The 24,778-nt window shown below is 37.9% G+C and overlaps 1 protein-coding gene across 1 annotated transcript; it reads left to right on the plus strand.

Annotated features, from left to right (window-relative positions):
• The first annotated feature begins 986 nt into the window (after positions 1-986).
• On the plus strand, positions 987-14,714 carry LOC107867828 (RNA-binding protein Y14A). Its single transcript, XM_016714273.2, has 4 exons — positions 987-1,424; positions 2,541-2,677; positions 11,538-11,683; positions 14,283-14,714. The coding sequence occupies exons 1-4, from the start codon at positions 1,010-1,012 to the stop codon at positions 14,329-14,331; spliced, it is 747 nt and encodes a 248-aa protein (XP_016569759.2). The 5' UTR covers positions 987-1,009; the 3' UTR covers positions 14,332-14,714.
• The last annotated feature ends 10,064 nt before the right edge of the window (positions 14,715-24,778 follow it).

Genomic DNA, 24,778 nt, shown 5'->3' on the forward strand with positions numbered 1-24,778 from the left:
GTTTGTTATGATATCGCTTCTTCATATAGTCCACAATTTCCTCCATTCCTTCAGGAACGACAAAAAATCGAGCCATTTCGTTTAGGAACGACAAATGCAACTTGAATAAATGCAATCCTTAGCATACAGAGTTCCATAGTGATTTATTCCCATGAAGTCAATACTATCTTTGATAAGCTTTCGTTCATTTGATGTGAAACTCAGTAGTGTATCTACAAGATATTTACGCATTTCTGGAGGGTAATCTCCATGTATCAAAGGATTTAAAAACCTAAAATAAGAGATCAATGGCACAACAAGATTTATAAAGCAAGTTATAAATCTCTTGAGTTTTCTCAAAGATGTGGAAACTTGTTGCTATAATAGCGAAAAACAACTCAACTACTAGTTAATTGTCTTACATATCCTTGGTTAGATTTTCAGCATTTAACGGGCAATTAACGATGTGCTACTGTCATTGCAGCCTGCTAAAGGCCAATTGCCTAAAATCAACAAATAAATGTACAAACCACAGAATCAACAACAATAAACCCCTAAAATCGAACCCAAAAACTGATTTTTTAGAAATTACGATGTTCCAATGGACACAAAAATTGCACCCATTCTATTACGATTTTTTAGAACAAGAAAACAATTTTTTTGAACAAAAAAAGAAGTAAACGAAAGGGAGAAGCAACATTCATGAATCTCTAGTCACTCAGCAATAAATTGAACAACGATTTGAAAATACTTCCTTGATTTTTTTTTTTCTGAGAAGAAAGAGAGTGAGAAGTGAGAGAGTGAAAAGACGCGTGTTTTTTGTGGGTTTCTCTGAACGTTCCATAGAATTGGATCGAGTCTAGATCAGGTGTGGGTCTGATTTGGATAATCTCAATATTTGGGTTAAATAAAATAAAAAAAAAATAGGCCAGTTAGTAGAATTTGGACACATGTCCAACCGTTAGCCCAGGAGTATATACAAACCTAAGCATTAACAAAAAGGGTATAAATATACTAACGACGGGCATATATGTATCAATATTTTTATAGTTCAGGATATACATTTTTTTCTTGTTTCCAAAACCCTTGCCCCCAAATAGAGGAAAAAACAGAGGAAGTTTCTTCATTGCGCAGAAGGAGGAAAGAGAGTCGTTTTGTTTTCAGCTGTTGTAGTCAATCTTCAATGGCGAACGCGGAGGTAGAGGCGGTGGACTTCGAGCCAGAGGAAGACGATCTGATGGACGAAGACGTGGATGCTTCGTCGTCTCCTAGGGCTACAACAATTCCTAAGCTCAAATCAGCTATCACTGGTGGCTCATCCTCCGCTCCTAAGAAGACTAAGGGGCGTGGTTTCCTTGAAGAAGCCGCTGAGGCTGATCGTAATGCCCGCATGTCTGCCCGCTTTGATTCTCTCGATTCTCATGGCGGTCCTGGTCCTGAACGATGTCAGTTATCTTATCTTTCCACTACCTTTTTAGGAGTTTCAGATAATTCATAGGTAGTAAAATATTACGTAATTGAGTGCATTCTAATTTATAATATAGATAGTAGTAAAATATTTACTTTAGTCAAGCGCCGGCCCCATGAAGTGGATAATGTTGTTGCATTACAGTGAAATCCCGCAAGTGGGGTCTAGGATGGGTAGAGTGTACGCATACCTTACCGCTGCCTCATGGAGGTAGAGAGGCTGTTTTTAGGGAGGACCTTAGGCATGAGTACATGGAAAGGGAAAACGAAAGTGAAGAAAATGTATCAACTAATATGGAAAGGTTGTCACATTGAACTGGAAAAAAGATGCAATTGCAGCACTTCTCTCTAGGTTTTAAACATCTGAAATTTTATTCTGGAAAATTAACCTATTTGTGTGTAATTTAAGATTGGAAATCAGTTAAGCCGACCCTCAAAAAGTGTTGGATGCAGGAACTAATGAATGGTAATATTAGGTTTGGAGTTGTGCGTACTATGTGCTTTACCAGAAAAGAGATGAGGAAAGAGCCCTCCGACATTTTCCTGATGTTAAAGTTGGTTCCTTTTTTCTGCCCAGAGGAAGGAAATTAATGGAGAGAGGGGGGTCTTGTAATTAGCAGTTTTTTGTTTATTAAAATGCTGTTATTCGCTTCTCGAAGAGAACATCCCACCTCTTGTGCCTATCTGGCTTAACCTGAACTCATCCTCCAAACAATGGGGAAGTATTATGTGGATAGTTTAGTATTTAGTGCAAGAAATAGGCTTAATGGTCATTGTGATTTGTTGACTCATAGGCCACTGCTTGTTCTTAGATTGGTTAAACCTGTGGGTAAAGAGAGTTTGACGATTTGATTTTGCTCTTAGTGGATCATTTATTTTACTGCAATATAACGAGCTGTGAGCACTTTATAGTACAAGTTGGGTAACCTATCAGATGGTACATCCAAGTGATGGAATTACTAGTAATTAACATAATCAACGAAGTGTCTGCTAGATGGGCCTTTAGTTGCTGAATGCAATTTTTGTTTCTTTTGACGAGGTAAGAAGAATTTCAGTAAACATTATTGACTTTTACTGAATTCCAATTTCTGCAGCCATTGAAGGGTGGATTGTTTTAGTTACTGGGGTTAATGAGGAGACACAAGAAGAACATCTTCATGATGAGTTTGGTGAGTTTGGAGAAATCAAGAATTTGCATTTGAATCTGGATCGTCGGACTGGATTTGTCAAGGTGACCTGATTCTCTTCTTTTTCAGACTGTCAAGTAATGTTCTGTTGCTTGTTGCATGATTTCTGTTCATGGGAGAAGATGTCAAATGTATGCGTTTAAATATTCAATAGTGAATACCAGCTGTTGCAAGCATTTATTTTAGTATTATTGCATTTCCATATGCTCACTTTTCAATGAAGAAAGTGGAATATATTAACAAGATCGGAGCAAACTGACACGCCCCAAAACCGGGGTCGTATGGGCACCTCAGGCCCACATGAACCGGAGGTCGCCTGATAACCCATCAGAATCATCACATCAATCACATGGGTCGGGTGAATCTCGACCATATAATGAGATAGTGGAAATCATACTACAAGTCATAACTTAAACAAGTCTAAACACTTCATTAGATTCATCAACTAACCAATATACCCAAGTCCACAGTCATCCACAATACCTCTATATAAATCGGAGTTTTTTTTTTTAATCTGGTAACATTACTTCTATATATCCATAGGTATACTACCACCAAAGGTGTGGTCCCCCTTCAAAAGTATTACAACTTACATCTTGTCAGTTACATCTGTGCTCACAAAACGTCTAAAACATCAAAAATATCTTCTGTTTGAGCTAATAGTTTTTGCTCACACCAAAAATTAAAAAAACCCTAAACAATTCATTTTGAAAGACTGTAAACTGCTTTGCATCCCCTCAAAGCTCCTCTTGTTTCTTTCGGTCCAAACTGTCCACCAAATGCAAGACGGGACAATCTTCCATCTCTTTTCCTTGTTGTTCACATTGCCATCTATATTCCAGCATCTTAACACATCTGCTATGCTTCCAGGTTTCACCCACTTGATCCCTTTCATGCTAATGAACATCCTCCACAACTGGTCTGTCCATTTACATTGCAAAAAAAGATGGTTGATTGTTTCCACTTGATCCCCACAAAGAACACATCTTGAGGCTAATTGAGGACCCTTGTTCAAATTTTCGTGTGTTAGGACTGCCTCTTTGGCCAATAGCCATATAAAACAGTTGATTTTGTAGGGTATTTTCGGTTTCCATATCATCTTCCACGGCCAATCTCTTTCCTTCGCCCCTGCTATATTCAGTTCCTTGTATGCAAAATTGACAGAGAAATGTCCTCTCTTGTCTTTGTCCCATTCCAGTCTATCTTCTCTTCCATTCAAGTTGATGATTCCAGCTACTGAGTTGTAGAGATCTGCAATTCTTTCCATTTCCCTGTCATTCGCATGTCTCCTTAGGAATAAATTCTATCCTTGTCCAGTCCGCGTCCAGTCCGCATCATGGCAACAGTGGCTTGTTGTTGCTGACACAATGTAAATTTCTGGATGTTTTTGCTTCAAGGTTTGATGTCCTATCCTTTTGTCATGCCAAAAGGAAGTTTTCTGTCCAATTCCTTAACTTTACCCTGATCCTACTTTCCATTAATGGCCATAGATTCCTGACAGCTCTCTAGATTGAGCAACCATAAGGAGTTGTGACAATCTTTGTCATCCAATTATCTTCCTTACCATATTTTGATATGATAGCTTCTTTCCACAACATTCCTTCTTCAGTAGCAAACTTCCACAACCATTTCATCATCAGGCTTTGGTTCTGCTTTCTCATATTACTGATGCTTAAACCACCTTCTTTTTTGTTGACTAACAACTCCTCCCACTTGACTAGATGGTACTTCTTTTTATCTTCATTTCCTTGCCAAAAGAAGTTCCTTCTCAGAGTATCTATTCTCTTGCTAACAGTAGCAGGCATCAGAAAGATGGACATCAAATAAGAAGGCAAAGTGTCCAGTACACTATTTATGAGTGTCAATCTCCCCCCCCCCCCCTCCGCCCCTGCCCCCGCGAGAAAGCTATTGACTCTTCCAGTTTGATAGTCTTTTTGTGCATTTTTCCACTACTCCATTCCAAATCCCGGCCGACTTACTTTTAGCTCCCAAAGGCATTCCAAGATAAGTAGTTGGAAGCTCTCCTACTTTTCCTCCTAATCTAAATGCAAGAGTTTCTATCTCAGTTACTTTGTTTATGGGATAGATGAAACTCTTCCCTCAGTTAATATGTAACCCAGAGAGTGCTTCAAATATGATGAATATGACCCTCAAAATCAGAACTTGTGCCTCATCCGCATCACAAAAAACCAAAGTTTCATCTGCATACTGTAAATGTGTTGCTTCAAACATGTTTGCCTCTCCCAATTGGAAGCCTCTGATCCACCTCTTTTCTTTTGCTTTATTCAATAAATAGCTCATACCCTCCATTGCTAATATGAACAGAAATGGAGACAAGGGATCACCGTCTCAAACCTCTCTGAGACGAGAAAAATCCATTTGGTTCTTTATTAATTAGCACTGAAAATTTGATTGTACTGATACAATGTTTTATCCATTTGATCCACCTCGCACCAAAACCCATCTTTACCTATAGTTGTAGCAGGAAGTTTCAATTTAAGTGATCATAAGCCTTCTGAATGTCCATTTTACACATAATTCCAGGTTTGTTGCTGCATTTTCTGGAGTCAACACACTCGTTTGCAATTAATACCGCATCCATTATCTATCTCCCTTTGATGAAGGCCATTTGTTGTCTGTCGATCAAGCCATGGATTACTTCTTTAATCTTTCCGCCAATAGTTTTGCAATGATCTTGTACACACACCCAATCAAACTTATAGGTCTGTAATTATTTAGCTCCTGTGCCCCAACTTTCTTTGGAATCAAAGCGACAAATGTAGCATTCAAGCTTTTTTCAAAGAAACCTTTCTCATGGAAATTTTGTACTGTTGCTACCAAATCGACTTTGATGATCTCCCAACATTGTTTGAAGAACTCCATAGAATATCCATCAGGACCAGGGACCTTGTCTCCGGCGCATGCTTTAATGGTTTCCAGAATCTCTTGGGTTTCGAATGGTGCCATCAATAATAAGTTGTCCTCGGTTCTAACTTTGGGACAATTCTCCATTTCTAACTGTGGCCTCCATTCCTCTGTTTTTGTGTACGGTCTTTCATAATATGACACTATCTCTTTCCTTCACCTCTTCTGGGTCCTCCACCAGTACTTCTCCAACCTTTAGTTTGTTGATGGTATTGAATCTCCTGTGGACATTTGCAGTTGTGAAAAAAGCTTGTGTTTCTATCCCCCCCTCTTAGCCAGGTTGCCCTGGATCTCTGTCTTAAGGCAATCTCCTCTCTCCTAGCTATATCTTCAAATTCCATTGTGAGCGCTATTCTGGATGCGATCTCCTCCTCCTGCAGAACTCTGCATTCCTGAATCTTCTCTATTGCTTCTATCTGAGCCAAAACTTCTTGCTTCTGAGTCCCTAAGTTCCCATGTCTTGTCTTACTCCACTCCTTCAGCTTTATTTTTAAAGCTTTCAATTTTGCGATTAGAATGTAGTTCGGATTGCCCTCAAAGTTGAAAGAGTCCCACCAATCCTTTACCCTTTCCTTGAAACCTTCTGTTAGCAACCACCAGTTCTCAAATTTGAAGTAAGATTTAGATGCTTTCCATTCACCACATTGCAACATGATGGGGTTGTGATCTGATATGACTCTTTGTAAAACAGTTTGATTAATGTATCTGAAGCTCTCATCCATTTCATTTGAGATAAGAACTCTATCCAACCTTGCTGCACTTTCATGTCTATCTCCTTTCTTCCATGTGTATTTCCCCCCTTCAGATCCAAGTTTACTAGCTCCATGTCTTCAATAAATTCTGAAAAATCCATCACGGATTTATTGATTCTTCTGCAATTCTTCTTTTCGGATGGATACCTAGTTGTATTGAAATCCCCACACAAGATCCAAGGTCCAGTCATTAGACCCCTAGCTGCTCCTATCTCGCCCCAAGTTTCTTCCCTTTCCTGCCTATTATTTGGAGCATATAGTCCTGTAAGATGCCAATTGAAAGCTTGTCATTTCCCCACCAAACTACAAGATACAGAGTACATGCCGACACTGCTAAGTATCCCTTCCCAGTCCCTCTTGTCGCTCCTGTTCCGCTAGCTTCCAGTTGGACATAATATACCCACTTATTTCCCCATATCTCCCGAACAGCTTCTGTAATGTCCCCCCCTCAATTTTGTCTCCTGTAAACACACTATGTCAGCCTTCCATTCCTTTATTATATTCCTAATGAGTACCTGCTTTCTACCACAATTTAACCCCCTCACATTCCATGTTACCACCTTCATGATCATTGATTTTCAAGTGCCAGATATCCCCCTCTGCTCCTGGACCCAAAGCTCCAAAATTTACTGTCAAGTTCTAAAGCTTTTAGTTCATATATCCCCTTTCTCTTTATTTTGCTTTGTGTTTTGTTCTGTGACTTGTTGCTATCCACCTTCATGAAAAACTCCTTTGTCTTTTCTTCACAAACTTTGAAGTCGACTCCCAGCTCTGAACTAAGTTGGATAATATACTGCTGGATCCATTCCTCAGCACTGAACTCTGGTGTGGTTTCTTCAACTGGAGAGCTGTTTTCTGCTGGTAGTTGTATGTTCAGGGGAATTACATCCTCCTTTACTTGATTTGATATGTCGACCTTCGCTGTTATCTGCATATCTATAGATTCTACTGCTTCTTGATGAGTTAGTTGGTTCGCCCTCGCTGATTCTTCAATTTGATCCAATTGAATAACTGGGGTCGGCTTCTTCTTTTGTTGTGTCGCTATTTCTATCGAGAGAATATTCTTTTGAGAGCTGCAGATGTTTGCTTATATCTCTATATCAATAATATCTTGCTTTTGGGCCTTTTCAATAGTTCTTTGCTGATGAGAGACTATTGGGCTTAAATTTTGGCCCATATGCTCAACTTTTTTAATAGAACCTGCCACAGCCCAAAGTGGCCCCTTTTCCTTCAACTGCTTACCACGTGTTTTAAAATTTGAATTTTCTCCACTTTTAGCTGTGCCCACGTGCCCCACTTTAAAATTTGCTACTTCTTTATCCACCAGGTCTAGGGTTTCCACCTTCTCATTATCCATTGGACAGATGCTTTCCTCCTCTGACTTTTGTTTCTCTCGTCTGACAGTGACCGGTGATTCCACCCATATCGGCATTATGTAAACATAGCCGTCGCTGGCCATCTTTATTTCTCTCGGTACTTTCTTCCCATCTCCACGAACCTTGATGCGAGCCCAGTGGAGATGGTTTTTAAGAGATGTTTCGTCCTCTGCTTCGATGGGACCTCCACACTGGTCACCGATCTGTTCGAACATATTGTTCGACCACATGCTCAACGGTAACCCTAGGATCCTTATCCATACCCAGTCCTTCCGTATCTCCTCCGGCCAGCAACCGTTGGTTGGATTCCACCACCCCAATTTCAGCCTCATCTTTTTCCAGATCCGCTCTCCAGATTGGACATGCTCTACAACTTTTCTTGAAGGGAGTTCGAAGAGGAATTGCCCATCGTTCATAGCATAGACACTCACCCCAAAGACTGACCTCCAAGTATTGAGGCCTATCTTCTTACATCATTTAGAGCTGGTGTTTCTTGTGTTCTCTGAAACTTGCCGACTATGCATCTGCTTAAAATGTCCTTTTCCGCTGCCTCTGAACCTCCGATAATTCTTATGCTGTCATTTTCTGCTTGCACATGTGCCTTTTTCAGAGCTTCTGTTGTCCACCTATTGCTGGAGCATGCCTCTTTGAAGGATTTGGTCAACTTGGGCATCCCTGCTGTCTGAGCTTCCTGTACTTTCTCTGGCACATTGATGAAATTGGACACCTTATGTGCTATGTTTCCCCATCCACCTTTGTGTGTACTCTCCAGTGTAATAATGATTGATTTGTTCTGACTTTGTATAGCAATAAAGCTTATGTACCTCCCATTTTCGTTGTATTTAAGAGTGCAGAAAAATTTAGAGAAGTGGTCCTTCATTCTCCATCTCTTAATTATGTTTCCCTGTACTTCTGATGCTTCAATAAATACTGAAACCAACCACTTTAATACTTTAAGGCTAATTTTTACGCTTCGCATTAAAAATCTGCTACGTTCCACCCATTCATACCAAGACTCTGCCCCTGAGCTACATTTGGTGATGTCGAATGACTTGAATCCTGCATTGTAATATATAGTATTGTCTTCCATTACTCCGACAACCGGTGATGTCGCCGGAAAAGGCCCCAGAGGGCAGCTAAGTGAGAAAGCTGTAGCTACCTAGCCTTGTAAAATGTGCCTTTTGGAGTGGTGAGCTTCCTTTCTTCGAACCACTTCGATCGTCTAATCACTGCGCAGGAAGAGAAGAAGATGCTCTAGCCCCTATATCGTGTGGGGACATAGCGTCCAGAGACGGTTAGCGGTTGGAACACTAGCATGTAACTCAAGGATAAGGATAAAATAGCATCATCATTCAACAACAAGCAATATATCATATTCATTCACATTCATAATCTTATCCATATATATATATATATATCACGTGCTAATCAAGGGGGCTAGATTTATCACACTTTGGAAGCACTCATTCATCATACATGCAATGGAGGACTTCAACCTTCCACACTTATAGATTCAAGAATTCCTCACTAGCATAGGACTTTAACCATATTCACATATGATCAAGTAAGGGACTCTAACCACATACACATCCATTCAAGTGAGGGACTCTAACCACGCACATATTCATTCAAGTGAGGGACTCTAACCACTCACACACATTCATATATGTAAGGGACTCTAACCGCTCACACACATTCATTTAAGCAAGGGACTCTAATTACATGCTCACACATTTGGCAAGAGACTTTAACCGCATGCCATATTAGACAGGGGACTCTAACGCCGAGCCAATTCATTTGGCGAGGCACTTCGACCTCATGAGATCTCATTATGCAAAGGTCTTTAACCATAAGCGATTTCATTAGGCAAGGGACTTTAACCTCAAGCCATCACGACTATCATTAGTCGACATTGGGACTCTAACCCTTTGTCCATGCATCCACATACATTCAATTCCACACATCAGGACTTTAACCCATTTAGCCAATTCAACATCATACATGACCACATGGTCCTCATGGGAACCTTCATTGCTCAACCACTTCAATAGGCCAAGCCTTAATTCAACTCATCATACAATTCAAACTATGGTCCTCAAGACCTTTTAAGTCATTCATATTTCATTAGCAATTCTATACCACAATTTAGTCCCACACACAATTCTCGTTCATTTTCATGTTAGGGACTTTTACCCCCTTCTTATTCATCAAGCCATTAAGGTCATCAATTACACAATACATGACTCATTTTACCTTCACAATACCATTTATCAAGCATTTATACATATTGGACCATTGCCCTAGTTCAAAGCATCATCAACATGTCACTAGACATCTCACTTAGACATTTTCACTAACACATTGTGTACATGCCCTTACCAAGGCCAATTTCATATAGAAATCATCAAGACTGGGGTTACTCAAGACCCACATGTTAGACCACATACAAAAAGCATTCACATGTGCAAACTATCATCAATACCATGTATAAACTTAAGTCTTAAGCAAGAATCATCATTATTCATCAAGACCGGGGTTACTCAAGACCCACATGTTAGACCACATACAACAAGCATTCACATGTGCAAACTATCATCAATAACATGTATAAACTTAAGTCTTAAGCAAGAATCATCATTATTCATCATTAGGCACCAACACCCTTTTCATTTGATTTCAAAACCACCATGTACACTTACTAATCCAAGTGTGAAATACATGGGTTTAGAGTTATTTAGAAAGGGGAAGAGGTACATGCCTTAAACAAGATGAATCACCAAGAATATCGACTCCCCTTTGCCTCTTGAAGACCACTCCTGAAACCTAGCCTCCAATCCTTCAAAGATGAGCTTGAGAGAGTATTTAGGGTGTTTGATCTATCAAAATGGATGTTTTAGGAGGCTACACACACTTATATAGTGAGAGGGTTTAGGGTTTTAGGCATGGGAAATGACCATAAGGCCCTTAGTTAAAAGCTGGAAAATGAACCCATCCAGGGGTACAACTCACCTTATGACTCACTTAAGTACTCGTACCCTAAGGTATGAGTGGTACCCTGACTCATAGCCTAGGCCTCTCCTAGGTGACACACTATTAAGGGTACGACCATGCACCCTTGAGTCGTATCCAAGGGGTACGATTCACCCCTTGTCGTATGCTCCACTCGTAACAAAACCAGTCCATTCCAAGTCAAGACCTCACTCCATACGACTCACCTAGGTACGACTCGTACCCTAGGGGTACGATTGAGGAGGGGTCACTCGTATAGAAGACAGAATGCTACCCTTCCTAGGTTGCTCAGGGTACGAGAGGGGAGGTGAGGAAGGATACGACTCGTATCCATTGGGTACGACTCAAACCCCTAGTCGTACCCACCCCAGTGACACCAAAAGATGAAGTTTTCAATGGTTCTAAGTCTAGGTGTTTCACAAACCTTGTAATAGTTTAGCTAGTTTAGATAATTTAGTGCTTTCTGAAGCATCCACACCTGGTTGGTTCTCATTTGTACCTGGGTTGGATTTTTGACCATTGAGTCATCCACTATTGACTGGAAACGGTTAATAGCTACTAATTTAGCAAAACTTATGTATGTGCAGAGCCATGAATATGTCCCATGTTGGTGAAGAATCACAGATTCTCTTATCAGACGTCATTTGTTGCCATAAGAATACAATTATCAGTTATTTTGAGGATCTTGAAACCTCTAGATAGAAAAACTCTTTATGTGTGTGCATTTCATTATTGGACGGGAGAGATCTTACTTTATGCAGTTACTGTCTGTTTTTTTGCATTTTCTTTAGCTTGGAGCAGGTCCTTGCGTTTCTTTTACATGAAGTGAACTGTTTGTGTAGGGATATGCATTCATTGAATATGAAAACTTTGAAGAAGCACAAAGAGCTATAAATGAAAAGGATGGATCTGAGTTTCTCACACAGATTATACATGTTGATTGGGCATTCAGCAGAGGTCCTTTCAAGAGGAGGAATGCTAGGAGGAGGTATGTCCATAGTTTATTCATGTTAATGTGTCTGTTAGTTGTGGTGGTTTATGGGAAGTGGAAAAATCTGAAGAAATGATGCCTGAACCTAGCATAACACTATTCTGTCACCAGTTTTATTTATTTTGTCCTCAGTAGTTCTTTCAAGAGCTTTAAATTCCTTATTTGATAATCAGGCCTTTGTGGGATATGGGATGCCTAAATGGAATCAAAATATTAACCATACTTTAGTCATTCTTTCTGAATGAAGTTAAGTGGGTTTTGATGGCTGTACCTTGTATTTATTTCTTCTTATATTATCGTTTGTTGTTATTCAAGCATCGGGTTCACCATTCTTGCTAGTGCTGAAACGATATTAATGATACTTCCAGTTAGTTTTCTACTTCCCCTGTGATTTGGTTGTGGTTAAGCCTCCTATCCATCTCCAGGGAGCGGAATTATCTGCCTGCAAGACATATTATTATGGTTAGATTACTTCTTGTTTTTCCCCGTATAGAATGGCTCTTTTCCTGGGCCCATATAGCCACTTACCTGTGATCCCAAATCATCTGCCATATCCTCTTAGTCCCCAGCCACATGCATTTCTATCAGATGGAACTGAACAACCAGCAGTTAGACATCTGTGATCAATTATGAACTTTTAAACCTGATGGAACAGGCTACCTCTTCACCTCAAATCCAACATATTGTTGACTTTAGGAAACTATGTGAAGCCTAGTCCTTCATCCATGCAGAAGCCCTTCTCGCTTCTATCACACCATTCGTTTCTGGACACCAGCATTACATCTTTTGGTCCTCCTTGCTTTTTCCCGAGGCGGGGGTTCTGTTCTTCAGAAATTGATTGTCAGCACAGTATTTTCAGAATGTTGAGTTTGGTACTATAGTTTAACCCACGTTGGATGGATTGAACTGGATTACACTTCAATCACTCTATGGAGTATGGGACTGAAAGGACCAATTATTCTATGATGCACAATCTTGATTGTTGCCAAATTGGGTTATATTGTGTCTGGTTTGGCATTCAACTTCTAGTTCTACTCAAATAAATTGTCACTAGCCAGTCTATGAGGATATATCTATCCTAAATTTCAAGGCTAAACAGGCACACTCCAGGTTCTCTTGCAAATTGGGCCTGCTTCAAATTTGAACGACGATCACTAATGCTTAAATTGTTGAAGCTACATTTGATGGACGGACAAATTTAGATTATTCCTTTGTGAGTTAGCAAACAGCCAGTGTGTGTAGCAACCAATGGCCTAAATTGCCTGCCTCATTTTACTAGTGTAGAGTGTGTGATATGCATGCAAAATCTATTTATAACATTGGTTATATGGTTGAACAACCATTGAACGCTGGTGATTAAAAGGTCTTAAAGGGGGAAGGATAGGATAGACCTAAAGTCTAGTGAAAGTCTTCTCAAGACTTGCATTCTCTTGGGGTTCTTACAAGTTAGTGAGTTACAATCTTAGTAAACAACAAAATGCAGTGGAAGCGAAAGATCTGAATATGGGATTAAAGATTATAGCCCGTTTGGCCAAGCTTCTAAAACGTATGTTGCTCGGACTCTTCAAAAATTGTTGATGGATGCATGTCGGATTCTCCAAAAGTAGTGTAATTTTGAAGAATCCTACATGGGTGCAGCATTTTTTTTTTTTAGAAGAGTCCGACCAACGTATTCTAAAACAAAACTTATTTTGACAAGTGTTTTTTTCAGAAGTGCTAGTACTTTTGGTGAGAAACATTTTATGTTTGGCTAATCAATTTGATTTTTTTTTTTTTTAGTAGCAATTAGTGTTTGACAAGCTTTTATTGAAGTGCTTCTAAGTGTATTTTCTCAAGAGTGCTTTTCGAAAAATAGTACTTTTGGAGAAAGCTATCTTTTAACTTCCGAAAAACAGCTTCTGCTACTCATTAGAAGTACTTATTTCCCCCTAAAAGCTTGACCAATACCTCACTCCTTTAAAATAATCACTTTTTGGGAAAAAAGTAAGCACTTTTGGCCTCCCAAAAGCTTGGACAAAAGGCTATTAGTCATGTAGGTTCACTTACATCAGGTGCCATGTTTGTTGGTAATTGTTGTAGCATATTCAGAGTTTGGTATGTCAAAAGAAAAAGCAGGGAGTTTCTTGTTTCGGAGTACCTGAACCATGGAGTATCAGAATGAGAAGTATCCAAGTGGAGCGAAAACATAGACCGAGTATTCATGCAGCCGACCCTAACTAGTTTGAGATTGAAGCTTAGTTACTCTGTTTGATGACATTGTTGAACTTTTTCTTTCAGTTTGGTGAAGGGATCTTTGTCAGTAGAGTCTTCAGTTCCTCCCTAGGACACTGAAAAGAAAATTCGACAATTAGAGATGAAAATAATTGAACATGGTTAATGATTTCCCTAAGCGAATTAGTGCCTTCTGAGTTGTAGGGAGGCCTTAGAATCAAGGACATTTTCTCCACTGAGTTTTTCCATTTATATCAAAATATAAGAAGAATTTTAAAAAATATTCTTTCTTTTATGTTTGTATTTGTGAAATTTTGTCAGGTTTTGAGTTGAAGTATCATATAAAACACAATCGGTCCTTATTTGATCCTTCTTAATTGTGCAGATCACCACCACGTAGTCATCGTTCTAGAAGTCCCAGGCGGAGATTCTAATCAGTATGCAAATGCAATGGTCAGGAGGCTTACTTGCAGTTTTTCCCAACTTTTTGGATCCTGTCCTTAATTATGTGTAGGGTATCTACCTCTGTGCGGAGATATTCAGAGCATGCCAGCAGCATTGCATTTTCATACTGGCCTCAGTGAAATGTTACGATTCTTTGTTATTCGTTCAGAATATTCAGCACTGTCTAGTGAGATTGATCTTACTTCGTTGCGAGTGGAATGGCGGTAGGATTTGAGTTGCACCCAAAATGTCTCTTAAATTGATTATTTTGATAAATATTTGCATGCAAGTTGTGTTTTCGTTTACAAGTGGGAGTATTCTGCTATCAAGATTTGAAAAAGAAATGCAGTGTTAACACATTTTTTTTTCTCGAGCTAAGACGATCACAACATGGTTATAATGATTGAATGTCAACCTGTGCATTCTGATCCACTTTACCCAATGAAGGGCTATACCAAATAGGGATTGCTGCTTCCACTGCACTACCTTCCTAAGCCCTTACTCCTTTTCCTTTTGCACCTAAGAATTTAGTTATTTTCTTTAGGTGAGAGGATAACTTGTGCTGCTTTTCCTACTTTGATTGGAGTTGATATTTTTTCTTTTGGATAATGTTTAGGTTGATTATGCAATAAATGTCGCGTCTAATTTTCTTATAATTGAACATGTACATCAGAATTTACCTGTTTTGCCACGTGGATACTTAATTGCGGGAGATCTATATATTAAACAGAACACAAGGTTATAACAGCTCTATAAGAAAGAAAAATAACTTTCCACCTCTTCCCCTTCCAAAAAGATACGAAAAAAACTTGCTTTTTAGAAGATTAAAAAAATTCTTAATAAATTTTGTCTGTATTTCTTGTTTAGGATAATTGAATGATAGGGAACCCAAAGAATGATCCATAAGAAGAAGGAAAAATTATGTCATATTTTTTGAATTAGATTTGAACATTTTCACAACTTCACACGTGTTCTATTAGAGTAAAAAGAGTTGGCTGCTAAATTAATCTTGGCATCTAATTTCACTGCTCTCTTTATTAAGTCAAAGTAAGGGGCTGAAAAAACATCACAAGGGACAGGAATGACGTCGTGAGGAAACACTCTCTAACAGGAATGCCTCATTGCATTAGTACTGATTTTGAGCTACAATCAACGAAGAGTTGCTGGTCTCTGTCTCCATATTGCATTATAAGTTGCAAGCCCTGTCCAAAGAAACAAAAAGGTGCATGTCGCCAGTTATATACTAGAGCAAGGTGGAGATGTCGATTGACAAATGTCAAATTACACTGGTGTAAAGAAATACGGCTTTTGTTTCATCTCACTTTTTCCTTGTTATTCTGTGTTCTTCATGCCTTGTCATATTGTTTTCGAACCGCGTTCGTTACAAAATTTCATTTTTCAAAAATGAACGGCAATCTTTCTCGTCTTCTTGTAAAAGGTTCGCCCAAAAATAGAATCATAACTGTTCGTACTGGGGTTAATATCTCTTTTATTTTTCAGTTAACAAAGATTTAAGAAAAGAAGAAGACAATATTTATCTTTACGTCTCTGGTTATTGGTTTTGGAGGAGAGGAGAAGTTGTCTCTGATCTATAGGTCATGGTTCAAATTGTGAAAGTAGTCACTAGTGCTATGTATTAGGGTAGATTATCTCCATCACACTTTTTGGAGTGTGGCTCTTCTCCGGACCTTTCTAAAACAAAATATTTTATGCACCAAACTAATTTTTTAAAGGTAAAGGCGGGAAAGCTGAAAGTTAAGTACGTTAGGATACAAATGTCAAAGAGTTACCCAAGGGGAAAAAAATGGGAGAGGTTTAAAAAAAGGGGAAAATAGTTCGAAATATACCTAAACTTTGACGAGTGTTGATGTAACACGCTCAACTTTGCGGGGGTTCTACAATCTCCCCTCAACCCCAATTATTTATTACTGTATAATAGTGACATATTTATCCAACTGAACCACTGCGTGAATATACGCACACTGAAAGAAATTACTATAAACCTATTTTAATTGCCACGTAGCACCGTAGGTGTCCTTTTATTTTGCATATTGTTCATTAAATTCCTTTTTTTTCATTATAAATTATCTTAATTTATAAAAGATATGTATAAATCTCTGTTCTTCTTCACTTCTCTCACCATTATCGTTGAAGGTAAGCTTATTTTTGTCTTGTCATTCTCCAAAATTCTGATTTCTTTCTTTGTTCTTTTTGTTTGTTAAAAATTTCTTCTCACTAGTTTCTAATTTCTTCTGACTAATTTTTGATTTCTTAAATTAGTAATAGCCATGAAAGAGGTAAAATTGAACAAAGAATGATCTAAGTTCATTATTTCAAAGTTAGTGAAGAAAATACATTATCGATGAAGTTTCATTAATGGTGAGATACCTCAAGAGAAAGAAAGTAATGGTGAGATGAACACTGAGGTTCTATTAACAATCTGAATCAATATAACAAGATTCAAACATCAAAATTTGAAATTTACAATTCAATAAATCCAATTAATAAATAATTTTTTAATAAATATTTTTTTTTTTAAAAAGAGAAACTTACAGTAGAATCTGGAACATGGAGAGGAGTAAAGAAAGGTGAATATGTACGAAGATTTGGATCCATTGTTCAGAAAGGAAAAACAGGAGAGTTTAAATCTGATGATCTATGTGAAAGAAAATTGGACAAGATTGAGATTGGAGGAGGAAGCTCAAAAACAACGACGTTTTGGAAAGAGCGAAATTATATTCAAGACCCTTTAATTGTTAATTTAAATAATTTAGGGGGTCATGAAACTCTCGCAAAATTAAGACGTTTATCAAAAAGTTTTCATCAAAATTTAGATATATTTAAGATAATTTTTCAAATAAAAAAAAGGAAGACAATTTTAAGCTAAAAGAAGGGTCACTTCAAGTAAGTATTTCGATTCTACTGTGTATTTTTTTTTTCTTTAAACGTGAACTCCATGCATTCAAAGGAAAAAAAAATACAAACACAATCCACAGAGTTATTTATAGTTATAACACTCGAAGATAGTCCCTGAATGTGATCATGACAAGGGGTCCCTCAAGTGTTAAATAGAGAGAAATGATCCAAAAATAACTGATAAGTTTTGAATTAAAAGAATTAATTTACGTATCCGTGTGATGTGCGAATAATATTAAAATGTTATATTTAATAATTTCATATTGGAATATCTTGTTAAACTTAAAAAACAGTTCAACTATCATATTATTTGTCAATGAAATTTCTCTCCCCCCTCCCAAACCTCAAACTCTAATCAAATCTATATAAATAAAAATAATCATGTAATTAAAACAAAAGTTATCGTTCACATTTTTCTTAATATACTATTCACAGCTTAAAGATATTATATAAGAGAGATTAAGAAGGTAGAATTTCATTCCATTTCAACTTTCATTCAAATTCAAATAATATATCAATTGTTTAAAAGAAAAGTTCTTCTTTTCTTTAGATTTTTCAAATACAATACATATTTATCTTATAATGTTATATTTGAATTGAAAGAATGATTTGAAATCAAACCACACATGACATATTTCGTTATAGTAAATAAATTATTATTATTATTATCATCATCATCATCATCATTATCATCATCATTATTATTTGTCACGACCCGAATCAAGGTCTGGATGTAACGGGTATCTCAAGTCCCACGTGGACCGAAGATCACCCTCTTTACCTAACCTAACCAGCACAAAAGCTTGAAGTGTCAAATGAATTCCGAACATATAACAAGATAACGTAAAATAAAACTAATAATGATTCATCATATGTCTATACTATCCACCGGTAACCGGACAACCGTCCGTCACCAAACAAGCAACCAAACCACCCAAGTCCACAGTAATCTAACAAAACCTCTACAAAATCAAAACCAATAAAATGTAGGGACATGCCCCCGACAATAGCCAAAACAAAGTCTAAACAAGGTCTAAGACATAGGAAGTAAGGACCATGAAATGAAGCCTTCCGAAGTATAGAAGCTCACCACTTCTAGGTTAACTCATGACTAACTCGAGCAACTGATCACTGCGTAGGAAAAGTAGAAGAAGTTTTGGTACCTGCATCGCATGGGGATACAGCATCCGGAGACGGTTAGCGATTGAAGTGCTAGCATATAACTTAGGAATAGAGAAATATAATAATGCCATGACCATAGTTCAAAACCAACACAACATCCAAAGCATAATATCATATGAAATACTGATACATATATATAAATATAACATCACATGCCGGGGTAGGGAATAAGGCTTAGCATGAACTTCGAAATCTTAGCCTGCACTGTGTAGCATAACCATCATATAACAAGACAACCACGGGCTATATGAGGCCATCTCTCCCATAGCTGGAAGGGCCCTAGCGTGTGTAGCCACACGAACCAGAGAATATCCATAATCGATATGCCTGTATGGGGGACTCAAACCTCCCAGCATAATCAAGGTGACTTAAGCACCAATATACACAATATAGGGGACTCAAACCTCCCATTCATATATTCATTTGGGGGACTCGAACCTCCTGGTCATATAGACATCCGCACCGACTAGTGCGATTTCCAATGTTAGTACTTCAGACTCCACTTTCACGGACCGACTACACATCCTCCTTAAGATCCCAATTAAAACATTAATTACACATACATAACCATTTATCCAATTACTTACCAAAGGCATCCCATTAGTATCATCATATCAACCCCACTTGCAAGCGTATAACATGCCATAACCATTATTAATCATCTTGTGACTCGAACCTATTGTCTAAACAAAGAAATCAATTCAATTTAACATTTAGGGACTCAAACCCATTTAGTGTTTCAAATCAATTTATGGCCAACAAGGCCTTCATAAAACCATTTACCAATCATTAACATTTTTTGGCGAATGCCTTGGTTCAAAACACAATTCATCATGTGACAAAATCATTCTCATTGATAATTTCACGAACAGGTTGAGGGCAAACCATTATTAAAATAAAAAAACCATAATATTTAGGGTTAAACATGGCCCTTTAGTTAAACCACAATTTCCACGCACCTACATGTGTAAAACCATTATTAAAACATGCATAATCATAAATTAAATCATGAGGAAGAGATACCCTATTCATTCAAACCCTCGACCTTGGTTTTTTAAAACCACCATTAATGTCTCATAAATAATATTTTAAACATATATTTTAAGTGAACTAACCACGAGGGAAGAGTCACATACCTGAGTTACGAAGAATCACAGAGAGAATTTGATCCATAAGCTCTTAGATGACCACTTTGAAGAAACCTTAGTCCAATCTTTGTTGAGAGGTTCTAGAGAAAGTTTGATCTTGTAAATGGTATAATGAATGACCAAAAGGTGTTATAAGATATGAAGTCTTAAGGGCTTGGGGTGGGAAATGTCCAAAGTACCCCCAGCTTAAAGCTGTAAAAAACTCGCATTTGGTTACGAGTTAGACCATCAACTCATCACAATAACTTATGACTTGTACCCTTGAGTCATCACCAAGACAGGGAATTGGACCACCACACTCTGTCCAACTTATGACTCCCTTGCCCCACTCGTCACTAGACCATACAACTCATATGGTTTAAGTCGTTACCATCACAGAACACCAAGGGCTTAGATACTAGACAACATACGACTTAACCCTTCCACTCATCACATTATCATACGCCTCATATAGATTTTCTCATAACCAAGGCAAAACTCGACTAATAACACACTGGTTATCTTACGACTAGGGTCACCTGACCCGTAACCACACCATACGACCCATAGGATGGGTCGTCACAAGGATAGTGAGCTCAAGGCTTGAGGAAATTTCAAGACCAAAGCCTAGGGAATTTCAGTCTCCCCACTTAGGATCATTCTTCCTCAAATGATGGGACAAGGCATTCACTAGCATGATTGGACTCCACACGCCTCTACTCTTACCTTTAACTAAGTTAGAAAACAATGATGCCAAGGAAATCACCCTTTCCCTTTAACAAAGTCAGAAAATAAAGATGTTAAGAACAACACATACCTCAAGCACAATTTTTTGAAATAGGGAAAAAGAAGGGATACTTAGACTTCTTGTCCTCCTCGGCTTTCCAAGTAGCTTCCTCAAACTTTTGGTTCCACCATAGAACCTTTAACGAAGCCATGTCCTTCATCCACGACCGCCAAACTTGTCGATCTAAAACCTCACCAGGACCTCCTCATAGGACAAGGAATCCAAAATACCAATGTTTTCTAAGGGACCAACCAATAAAGGATCACCCATGCATTTTCACAACATGGACACATGGAATACTGTATGAATGAAACTCATGCTAGAAAGCAATTCTAATTCATATGCAACATTACCAAACCTTCTTAAAACCAAGTATAGGCTAACATACCGGGGACTGAGCTTCCTGTTGTGCCCAAGCACACACACAATTATATGTGGTCTCACCAAGTAATACAATGGCCTTATAAAAAGTTGAATAATGATCCCATAGGGACTTGTGTTACCAACTATCTAATTCAAGATTAAATATTATGATTAAATTAGTGCAATCATAACCAAAAGAGTTTGAGAGTTTATAATTAAAAGTAAACTAAAATAATGCGGAAAAGTAAAGACTTTGGACTATCAATGGATGAAAACTAGGTGTTAAACCACTAAGAACAATCATATTAAGCTATTGAACTTCATTGGTTAGATTACTTATCTTGGTTGTTGATTCGCAAGGTTTATCATATGATCATGGTCTCCCGACCTCTAATCTTCTACTTAACTGGCCATTACAACTACTTTATTGATTGGGGATGTTATAATCCAATTAGATGCATTAAGATGTCATCCTACAGTTGAACCAAATAAGGCTTCTAGGTATATCCCTATCCTAGATGCTAATTCAAATTCCTTATTTTATAAAAGAATAAGAACCTTGCTCTATTTACCCCCACATTGTATCTTCTTATTCATTCTGCTAGGCTCACAAAGACAATAATGGATGTATTCTAAGGGTCACAAATTCTTAAAATAATTATAAAAAGGATAAATAAATATCACGACCCGAGGCTACTCCTAGTCGCGACAATAGTGCTTACGGTCACAAGTGACCACAAGCTAACCCATATGCTAGTACCTGCTGAGAGTACTGAATAAAATAATAAATGATGGACATGTGTGAAAAACAACTGATAAAGCCATAAAGTTAGAATAATGAAAATACAAATAAATCTCAAGTCTGAAACATCTGATAAGACTAATAAAACTGACTAACTGTCTAACTGACTGTCTAAATATCTGAAAGCCTCTAAACTGACGGAGGAGTTGATGGGATAGACCCCCAACTAACTCCGGCTGACTGAATAAAATGAAATACTAAAATAACTGAATAATTTAACATGTCCTTGATGGATGAGGACTCACCACTACAGGTGCTAGATTACGCTGAGTTGTCTAACTGCGCATGGGAAACTATGTGTCGAAACCTATGATATAAGACATCATAGTGCAAAGAAGAGTATGCGGTCAATATTTTGAATGTACTGGTATATGAGATAAGGAAAGGCTGATATGCATGGGGTTCTGTGCATATAAAATAAGAACTAACTGAATAACATGAGATTACTGAACATAAATGCATGAAAACTGTAATATCTGAGAATGGAAGACTAAGTGTATATCTGTTATGTTACTGAGATAGATTTGTAATCTGAAAGACTGAAAGCTGTAAAACTGAATATCTGAAAGTTTGTACATTTAGTCAAGAAAAACTGGATTAAAAATACACTAAATACTATACTGAGACTGTGGGAGGTATCATCTAACCGACATGCCCCAATCTGAGCTAATTGAGGTCGATCCTGTAACCCAGTTACAAGGGTGTTAGTACCATGCCATGGGTACTGACACTGGCTTTGTGGATCCACTAATCTGGTATCCCGAAGGACTAGGGTGTCAAGCCTAAACTGATGGGTGGCCCCTGAGAGGAAGTTAAGCCTAACATGATAGGTGACTCTTCATATCCTACGTTGGCTATGTAGTTTTGGAATGTAGGGACTGCTACTAACGACTCTGCCTAACTAATCGGGAAGCCTCCACCCCTACATTCGTTCGATGCTAAATCCTACTCCCAACTAAACTAACACTGAAACTGAAACTGGACTGAGTTTAATGAACATTATTTCATGACTAATAGTGCTCATTACGATCATAGTAACTGAATAAATAGGAATAATCATGGTTTAACTGAATCATACTTGAAAATTCAAAAATCATGTATAATATGTAGGCATCGGGTGTTCATGCCCCACTAGGACTGAATAATCACTGAATGTAATAACAAGCTTAAAACTGTAGCAAAAGACCGTGGTTCATAACCTATAAGCATAGACATTTCATAAAACATGTGGGTATCATGTTTAACATGGGAATGCTTGCGAAGAATTATAAATTTAGGATTCATCATAAAATTCACTTGAACAAAGCATGGGAAACTCAAATTCATGGCATGGGGAGTTTAAAATCTTGCATTGGATCATACATGGACTAAATTGCATTTAAATTACCATGGAAACATGAATTAAACCCATCTTCAATAATACACTACAATAATGATAGAAAAATCCAATCTTTAATAAAAAAAGGATTTTTGAGCTCCATGAGTGAAAGAAAACTCATGAATGAACATCCCACATACCTTAAACCTTTAACTTGAAAGAGCAACACCAATATTGATGCTTTCTTGAAGGTTCTTGAACTTGGAGAACTTGAATTCTTGATTTCTTGGAGAGAAAAAAATTAAATTTGTGTTCTTGGAGAAGAGGGGAGGGTTTTCTTGAGAGGGATTTGGATAACAAGGGCAAATAATACCCTAAATGATATCCCAATTCGTGTTATGAACGATTGGGTTGAGGAGAAAAAGACCCAATTGCCCCTCAGGCATTTAAATTTGAAACTGGACAAAACAAGCTTATTATGATGCGGCCTTATCGCGGTAGTTTATTTCCCTTACCGCAATGCGGTCTGCATGACGCCACGAATAACACCATGTTGCAGGCGTATCACGATAATCCTATGGTTTTATGATCCATATATGACCCAAACCCCATCCGTAAAATCCAAAACTTCTCCGAGACATGCTCCTTACATCCCTGAACATGAATTAACTTAAAAATCGACATGTCGGGGGTCGGGAAGACCAAGTTAAAAATGCTCCAAGTTTAGAAGCCTTAGAAAAGACTAAGTCCCTAACACTTCATGAAATTTTCAGGCCTTAAGTCCCTTATGCATGCAACTAAAAGCTGAAATGAGCTAAGAATAATATGGGGTATTACAATATCTTTTCCTTAGGAACATTCGTCCTCGAATGAGTCTTGTTAGACTGAGATTATTAAACTAAGGTAACCGAGATCACATACTGAACATGCATGACTAAAAACATGATTAAATAACTGAGTCTGAAATATGATACATAAACTGAACTAATTTCGTTAATGCATGCAATAACATTAGAATAGTAATATACCTGGAACTGAGAATGAAAAAGAGTCAATCTAAGGAATACTGTTACCTCAAGCTGAGTCTGAGTTTTCGTAGAAAAGATGAGGGTACTAGGTACTCATATCTGCTTCTGCTTCCCAAGTAGTTCTGATTTCGCCCTAGAACTTTAACTAAGGAAACTTCTTTATTCCTTAGTCTATGAATCCGACAATCTAGGATCTTAACTGGAACTTCTTTAAAAGAAAGGATATCCTAAACACCTGTACTTTCTAAAGGAATAACAATAGTTGAATCGCCAATACATTTCTGTAACAAAGAAACATGAAACACCGGATGCATTGATGCCAAATCTGCAGTAAGCTACCTTCCCAAAATGGATTAAAATTCTATAAGGGCCAACGTATCAGGGATTGAGCTTCCCCTTCTGGCAAAATCTCTTTACTCTCTTTATGGACGAGATTTTCAAATAGACTAAGTCACCAACATCAAACTCAAGATCTCTTCTCGTCACATCGGCATAAGATTTTTGATGGCTTTGGGCTATCTTCAGCCTCTCCCTAATCAACTAAACTTTCTTCATCACTTCAAATATTGAATCTGGCCCTAGCAAAGCAGCCTCACCTGCCTCAAGCCAACCAATAAGAGATTTATATCTCTTCTCATAGAGATCTTTAAATGGAGCGATCTGAATACTGGAGTGATAACTGTTGTTGTAGGCAAACTCAATCATAGGTAAGTTGTCATCCCAAATACCTTTAAAATCAATAACACATGCTCTCAACATGTCCTCTAACATCTGAGTGGTCCTCTCTGCCTGACCATCTGTCTGAGGATAAAAAGCTATACTGAGATGAAATTAGGTACCAAGATCCTTCTGAAAGTTTTCCAAAAGCTAGAAGTAAACTGGGTACCTCTATCTGATATGAAAGACAATGGAAC

Source organism: Capsicum annuum, chromosome 4 (genome assembly GCF_002878395.1).
Source record: "Capsicum annuum cultivar UCD-10X-F1 chromosome 4, UCD10Xv1.1, whole genome shotgun sequence".
Taxonomy (NCBI): Eukaryota; Viridiplantae; Streptophyta; class Magnoliopsida; order Solanales; family Solanaceae; genus Capsicum; species Capsicum annuum.

Bases quoted from the DNA above. Each gene is read 5' to 3' on its own strand.
- LOC107867828 (XM_016714273.2), top strand. From the start codon at position 1,010: ATGTATCAATATTTTTATAGTTCAGGATATACATTTTTTTCTTGTTTC. The intron at 2,678-11,537 runs GTGACCTGATTC...CTGTTTGTGTAG, and splicing joins GTCGGACTGGATTTGTCAAG to GGATATGCATTCATTGAATA. The intron at 11,684-14,282 runs GTATGTCCATAG...TTAATTGTGCAG, and splicing joins AGGAGGAATGCTAGGAGGAG to ATCACCACCACGTAGTCATC.